The sequence below is a fragment of the Amblyomma americanum genome, chromosome 1 (assembly GCF_052857255.1).
Source record: "Amblyomma americanum isolate KBUSLIRL-KWMA chromosome 1, ASM5285725v1, whole genome shotgun sequence".
Lineage (NCBI taxonomy): Eukaryota > Metazoa > Arthropoda > Arachnida > Ixodida > Ixodidae > Amblyomma > Amblyomma americanum.
The window spans coordinates 258,197,336-258,204,685 of NC_135497.1; the positions used below are offsets into that span (position 1 = coordinate 258,197,336).

General features: G+C 50.8%; 1 protein-coding gene across 3 annotated transcripts in view; it reads right to left on the minus strand.

Annotated features, from left to right (window-relative positions):
* Positions 1-6,568, minus strand: part of LOC144114995 (ileal sodium/bile acid cotransporter-like) — a 120,280-nt gene extending 113,712 nt beyond the window's left edge. Inside the window, exons 1-2 of one of the 3 annotated variants that reach the window (XM_077649091.1) lie at positions 6,491-6,568; positions 5,661-5,849 (exon numbers count right to left, since the gene is read on the minus strand). In XM_077649091.1, the coding sequence (XP_077505217.1) occupies positions 5,661-5,822 (162 nt within the window). In that variant the 5' untranslated portion in view covers positions 5,823-5,849; positions 6,491-6,568. Of the gene's footprint in view, positions 1-5,660 lie in introns of all 3 variants that reach the window. The other 2 variants (XM_077649090.1, XM_077649092.1) reach the window with 2 other exon arrangements.
* Between the last annotated feature and the right edge of the window lie 782 nt (positions 6,569-7,350).

Below are 7,350 nucleotides of genomic sequence, written 5' to 3' on the forward strand. Positions count from 1 at the left end.
AAAAGAAACCTAAACCCCGCGCAAGTGTTGTCTTCAAACCTGCAAACAATACCGGCCATGAGTAGGTGCTGGTGTAGCATATGCATTATGTATTGTATATTCGTCTAGACGCATGTAGTCTGACAAAACAAACGAGGCGAAGGAGTGAGGCAGAAAGGAACAAATAACAAAGCAGGAATAACATTCTGGGGCTCCGACGTTTTCTTTTAAATGTCACTCATGAACTTGCGTGTGTAAGCGCTGACGTAAATCCTGCGCTTGAAGCACCAAATATCATGTTGAAAGAAAAAAAAAGCACTTGTTAGACCTCTGCTCTTCTCGTACCCATTACAACTGAGCACAGATGTCGGGACATGCAGCTTAATTGTAAATCCCTCGGAGCATCTCCGTGCACAAAGAATAACACTTCAGAAAACCAACGCACCGCGCTTAGCGAGCGTACTGTGCCGCGTCTCCGCTCAGTGTGCATTGCCAGGGTGCGTTAAGCCTAAGGAACAGCCACAGTAGGGTGTCCGCCGTTCGCGAATAACTCTCCCATGCAGGAAAAGGCAAATGCGACGCCACTAAGGGCCACGCGGAAGCCCACTGCAACGTAATCATCCCGAAGTCGATTCACCGCGGCTCGGCTTCGGCGGAGCGTATAGTAGCGAAATCTCTCCTGCACTCGCGGAAGTCATTCGGCGCCAGACAGTCAGCTTCATTTCTGCTCGTTTCAGCCGCTCCAGACATCACGTGGCTACCTGCCCTGCTCTTGACGGTAATGTGCGCAAACTCAATCGCACATTGTTGCGTAAGTGTTCCATATTTCAAGGCGGGATCGCGAACTGCGTGGTTTCGACCATTTGCTGTCTCGCAGAAGACTTTATTTTTGTTTTTCTTCTTCTTCTTCTTCTTCAAAAAAAAAAAACTGCATCGATTCACATGGTCCGTCAGCGGGCCTTTTGAGAACGTTTGGTGGTTTAAACGAGCTTTCTTTACAGAGTTAGTTTGTGCAGCTTTTATGCTTTCAGTGTCCACCGATTTATTTCGAAATCTCGAATTGCTGACCTTGACCCCTTTTCGTTTTCTATCTGTGTCAAACCGCGCTCTCGCTCGCGCGACAAACTGCATTTAAACAAATAAGATCTAAGGGCGCACTTGCTGCATAGGAGAGTCCCCAGGGAAATGCTGCATCAGCAGTAGCTCCTCGGCAGGTTGCTCGTAATGAGAGATTGCATGGGCGAGGAAAATAAACAGACGAGAACATTCCTGTGCATGCAAAATTAAACGTTGGAGTGTAACACTCGTACTACGAAGATACTTCTTAAACGATTGTTTCTAACTGCGTGCTTTCGCAGCCGACGAGACTGAGCTCTTGATTGTCACACTTTCTACAGGGCGTCAGCGCGTCGGTCTTCTATGTAGCAAGAGTGTTATGCCTTCGCGTCTCTCGGGCACCTGGGTACTCAAAAAGCATCGGCATGGAGGGCAACATGTTTCCGCCACTCTTGCTCACTCGCAAGTCGACCTCCCTGCCTTTCCGTTTATGTCTCTCTCTCTCTCTTGAGCCAAATAATGAGCCAAAGAATGCACTTCTACACGCAGCAGACCCATCGCGGTGGCTCAGTGGTTAGGGCGCTCGACTACTGATCCGGAGTACACGGGTTCGAACCCGACCGCGGCGGCTGCGTTTTTATGGAGGAAAAACGCTAAGGCGCCCGTGTGCTGTGCGATGTCCGTGCACCTGGGGATCTTTAACGTGCACTGACATCGCACAGCACACGGGCGCCTTAGCGTTTTTCCTCCATAAAAACGCAGCCGCCGCGTTCGGGTTCGAACCCGGGAACTCCGGATCAGTAGTCGAGCGCCCTAACCACTGAGCCACCGCGGAGGGTGAGTCGTTATGCTGTTGTCATTTTGTCGCGCCGCATTTATGCTGATCATCCTGGACCTTGAGGAGGTGTGGACGCTGGGGATATTTACCGTTCTCTAAGATACAACGTGCGAATGTGCATCAATTCACAGTATGGGGACAGACTGGGAGAAATGGCTCTAAAACTTCCGCTTTAATGCGGATCTTTCTCTCTAAATCCGACTTGTCGTGCAGCATTTCAACGTGCATCCTGATGTACTCAGTTCAGTAGTACCGAAGGTTTATATCCAACAAAAGCGTCGTTTGTTTAGAATGAAGCTTCTCGGGGAACAGTTTGTTTTTCCACCGGATCGTCGCAGTTTGCACTGCAACTCTACTTGACCTGAGCCATGTCCAAACATTCATTATCATGATTTATCTTGCTTTGCTTCGTAACTGGCCGAGCCGTTCAACAATTGAATCACTCGAATCTAAGCAAAGAGGTTAGGAAGTAAAGGCGCTGCCCAGTAGATAACAATGACCGTGTGCAGTTCTACGGCCTATTCATGTCTCGAGCACGGCATTGTTCTTGGGAGCAGTTATCTGACGAAGGACGCCGGCCTCTGTAACCGGCTTCTGTTGCTGGATGCAACTGCGGGTGCAGAGAATGATGCCGCAGAGCACGCCACCACTAGGCGGCGGCACGTGCAACATCACGGGGGTCGTCCCGCCTGCTGATTTTTTTTTTTTTTTGCCGGTGCAGGCTCTCAGGTGTAGGGGCAAGGGTGTGCCGAAAACCGCCGGAGAGTGGCCACAGCTAAATTCTTTGCGGCTACACTTTTATTTCTTTGCGTGTTCGCCCCTCGTACGATACAGCAGTCTTAATTAAATAACAAGGCTCTACCGTCGTTTGCCCGTGCCGTACGTGAATAACAAAAAAAAAATGTCCCAGGATAAACTTTTTTTTTGTGTCGGTGATGCGTACCTTATTTTTTTTTATTAGCGCTCCGAGTACGAAAAAGTTTGCCTGAGCGGGAAACATATTCTTTTTGTTTTTGCATTTCGCAGACGGGGTTGATTGTAACAGCTTCACCGACCAGTTTCGTTCATTTATCGCATGCAGCATAGAGAGACGTGTGCACAACTCCTAATTTTTAAAATTTTTTTTATGAAGCTATGGCAGGTGAAGACGAATTGTCCTAGTTCATCGCATATAGCTCAGGTCGGTCACCTGCAGCACAGGGCGTCACAGTGCGACATCCATGTATGCAGGCCAAGTGGCCGCTCATGGATGGATGGATGGATGGATGGATACGGCTGAACCCTTTAAATCGGGCGGTGGCTCAAGCCACCTAGCCATGACTTATGAAATTTTACTCCTGTCTTGCTTTTAGCCACCAATCGTATAACCTTCGCTTGGTTACTTCTACTCGCTTAAAATCTACTTTGTCTTCACTGTCTTTAAACCCCAATGCCTTGGGTAAGCCAGCCCCGCTGCTTTCCACTGTAGGGTGAAGCCCTTTACAGAAAAGTATCAAGTGCTCAGCCGTTTCCTCCTCCTCTCCGCACGCAACGCACAACGTGTCTATCTCGTGGTACCTGACTCTATATGTCTGAGTCTGCAAAACTCCCGTCCTGGCCTCAAACAACAAAGAGTTTGCCCTACAATTATCATAAATATTTTTTTGGAAATATCCTGCTTAGAAATTCTGTATGTTCCCAGTGCTGATTTCGTCAGCATCCCTGTTTTCCACAGAGCTCTCTCTGTTTCTTTAACCCTTTTCTTAACCGATAAATGCTGATTTTCCTCCCTACTGCTCTCCAGATATTTGCTTGTCAATTTTCTAGTTCGCTTTCTCCATTTCGTATCAACATTCCTTATTTACAGGTATCTGAAAACTTTCCTAGCCCACTGCTTTTCCCCCAATTTTTCTCAATCGCTCCTCATATGCTATGCTCACCGGATGGATACAGCTACACCTGGTGAGTTCTGAACGAACTAAAAGCGCACGAGGGTCAGACGTTTGCGAGGCAGTGACTGTTCACTCCCTTGGCTGGAAAGCTGCCCTAGATGTGTGGGCGAAGCCTGCAGCGGCTTTTGTGGTTTACTTTCCTAGTAGTTAGTGAAGGGCAAGCCAGCGCTGCGCGCGACTAACCAGCGGCGATGGAGCAGTTTTGCAGCGAATGACTGAAGTGCTTTGAGAGTATGAAGTTGTTACCGAGTGGAAAACACTTGTTTCGACAGCTCACCCAATTCGTTGTCCAACAACAGCAGAAGAGCCACGGTGACCTTTTGAGTAGCATCTACGTCTGACGCAGAAGGGACAGTGGCGGAGCACATTTAGCGAGCACGGTTACATTCGGCTGTAGGCGTCAGTAAATGGGCCCCGCTTTCACTAATTGTGTGACACGAACAGTTTTCCTGTGAAAACCACGAACAACGTGACCCGTTGCCACTGTAACCGGTCCAAGATAAATGCAGCATTCTACGCGTTAAAGCCTACTGACAGTCCTCAATACACAGGAGAAAAGCAAAATAATATTATACTAGCATTCGATAATTTCCCCATAGTTGCCGAAGCCCGAAACCAAAAAGCGACGCCCAAAAAGCCGTCCTTTTTGAAACTGTTAAGTTCAAAAAGCACGGCGAAAAGGACAGCGGCGTAAGGTGTTGGCGAAAGTGTTAAGCGTTTCGCGAATGCGACCATGGCAAGCGCTCGTTTGAGGGCATAGGATATTGATGCGTGAGGTGTACGCTGTAAAGCAGTGGCTGCCACGTATTCCGATACTCGAGGAATGCAGTTGCCTTGCCGGCTGGTTCAAACCAACTGTCACAGTATTCAGGCTATACAGCAACAACAGTGCCAAGGCTTTACGCGTATTTCATTCCGTGGGAAGCCACTTCAGGGCCTTGCTCTCACAGTTAATGTAAATCCTAAACAAGCCAAGAGCTCAGCTTTCCGAATTCTTGCATATATGCGCCTTCCATATAGCACCGTACATTCTTATCACTAGGGAGAATACTTTCTGCCAAGTTTGACCACGGCTGTGACATGTGCGCTATATGCGGAATTGGCCAGTCTCTACATTTATAGATCAATGAGGGTCCTCATACCACTCCTGGCGCATTGGTGCAGCGGTTAGGCGATGCGCCACTGCACTGTGATAGCAGGTGCTACCACCGGTGGGTCTCTTCCCCGAGCAATCTCTCGCGACCAGTGATTAATTTAACTGCCACCTGTCACGGTGGTCAGTTTGCTCACAATCCGGTAGCCAGGTTGTGATGACGGCACAAGGTCACGTGACCTAGGTGGCCCACCTATGTTGCTGGAGCGGCCGGTTGATCCGGCCTCTACGGCTGCTAGGCTTGCAACGGTCACCAACGCCGACGCCGGGCAATTTTTTCCGGCATGCGGGTGCTAACACTCTCGCTTGGAAAGAAAGATTGGACAATGTGTAAAGCTTCGTTTCTGATAGATTTATGAACGAGAAGTATGGCTCGATATTCCAACGGATGCTTCGTAAACGTAACGCAGGCATGACAGGATCGCACCTGCTTTCTTGTTTCCTTTTTCTTTACAACCAGTTTGTAGAACTCTTTTTCTGCTACCGGAAGGGGGATGACACGCAGCCTCAAATCTAGTGTCAGTGGGCAGACTTTTAAAACGCCCTCACTTAATAAAAGAGATTACAAAGTAATTAAATTAAAGCGAGAGAAATGGCTCGACAAATAATGACGCAAAGGCGAGATGGCGCTCGCTGCCAATAGCAGAACCTATCACGAGCGCCCAAAAGGTAAATACATGGACAAGGAAAAGCTCTCACTTACCTCTGACAGTTTGACATGGCATCCCATGCCAAACATGATGGACACCAGAATGCCGACGATCAGCCAGTCGTGGATAACCTTGATAAGGGGATACTTCACGGGACTCGTATCGGCACCAGCAGTCCAGTTGGTCGCGTTAGAAAAGTTGCTAACGACACCCATGTTGAATTTGGCGTCGAGCTATTCAAGCTGAAGAGGACAAATAAAAATAAATAAATGATAGTGGTCGCGAGCAACTAAGGGGTAAAAAGTGACAGATCGACGCGGCACGCTTCCAACACTGGGGAAAATGCGCTGCTAGCGCCTGTGTTAAGCGAGCGCGTCTCAGTCCGATGCTTCCTACACCGGGAGCGGCTGTCAGTCCTCTTATTACCCGAAGAGAGCGAATGGAAGTTCGGACGCTTCGCAAGGTAGCAGCACCCTGCTTGAAGGTATGTGCGCGTTAAATAGGAGCTCGCTAAATCAGAAGATAAAAAGATAAGCTAACCTTGAAAGTTGGCTGACGAGTTTCTGTTTGGCAGCGAATGTTCCTTTGGGAAAGAGCGCATGGCCCGAATGAACGGTGAGCTCTACCGACGTGATTGGGAGTGCGAAAAAAGGCAGGGACAGTTGAGAGGGCGGAGCCAATGATTGAGCACGGTCGATGAAGGGACCCTCGTCAGCCCCGTGGGCGCGCGTCTGCAACCGGCGCGCATCCGTAGCCCGCGCTGAAAGCGAACTCAAGGTGCCGAAGAGCGCGCGCGGCAAAGGTCGGGATGCGGCGGCGTCAGCGGGCGCCGCAGTTTAGCCGGCGCGATAGGTCTCCTCCGCGCACGCACGTGTTGTAGTACCTCGGGAGCGCACGCGACGGATGACTGCAGCCGCTGCCTGCGGGAATGTCACTGAATCAAGGAGCCCAGCACAGGGCAGGCTGGCGAGAGCTGCCACCGAGGCGAGGGACGCACTCGCTCGGCAGCGGGAAAGTGAGACACGGCGCGCGCGTAACGCTCCGGCGCATTGGAGGGAGAAACGCCTTGTTTCTCTCCCAGTCGGCCGCGCATTACTTCACCGGGGGGGGGACGCGGCGGCAGGGCGTCCGGTTCCGCGCTGACCGCCTCTGGCCCCGCCAAGGTCAGCCCGGAGGTCAGCGAAAGTGAAAGGCTTCTCCACCCCCCCCCCCCCCCCCCCCTTCCAATTTCGCCGTTTGAACGCCGGCGATTAGGCAGTATACAAGAGGACGGGTATGCGCAATATACATGACAAACGCCGTTAGTGTGCGGATGATCGCACTCCGGAGGAAGAGCGAGTCGTTGAGCTGCACCGGCAGAACTGTAATCTTCAGAGTCTTCCTTCTTTCTCACAGCGCCGGGGAGTCGCGTATAGTTACTTTCATGACGGCTGACCTATATGCGTTTTTAAAGCGAAAGCTTTATTGGCCGCAAAACTCGCGATTTCACCGTGGCGGTACCCCATCGAGACAAGTGACGTCACAACACACGCCTCGCCGCGGAAGGTTACTGTGCTTCGCGCGCTCGCAGCGCCATCTGGCATGACGTCACACTGCGCCGCTCACCGCCGCCGCCGTTTGGCAGGACGTGACACCGCGTTCCTCGTCGTTGCGCTCGCCTCCGCTTGCTTCGACAGCTGTGTCGCATGCGTGGTAAGATATGTCACAGGATTGAAAAGGAGAGCTGGCGTGCGCCGCAACCAC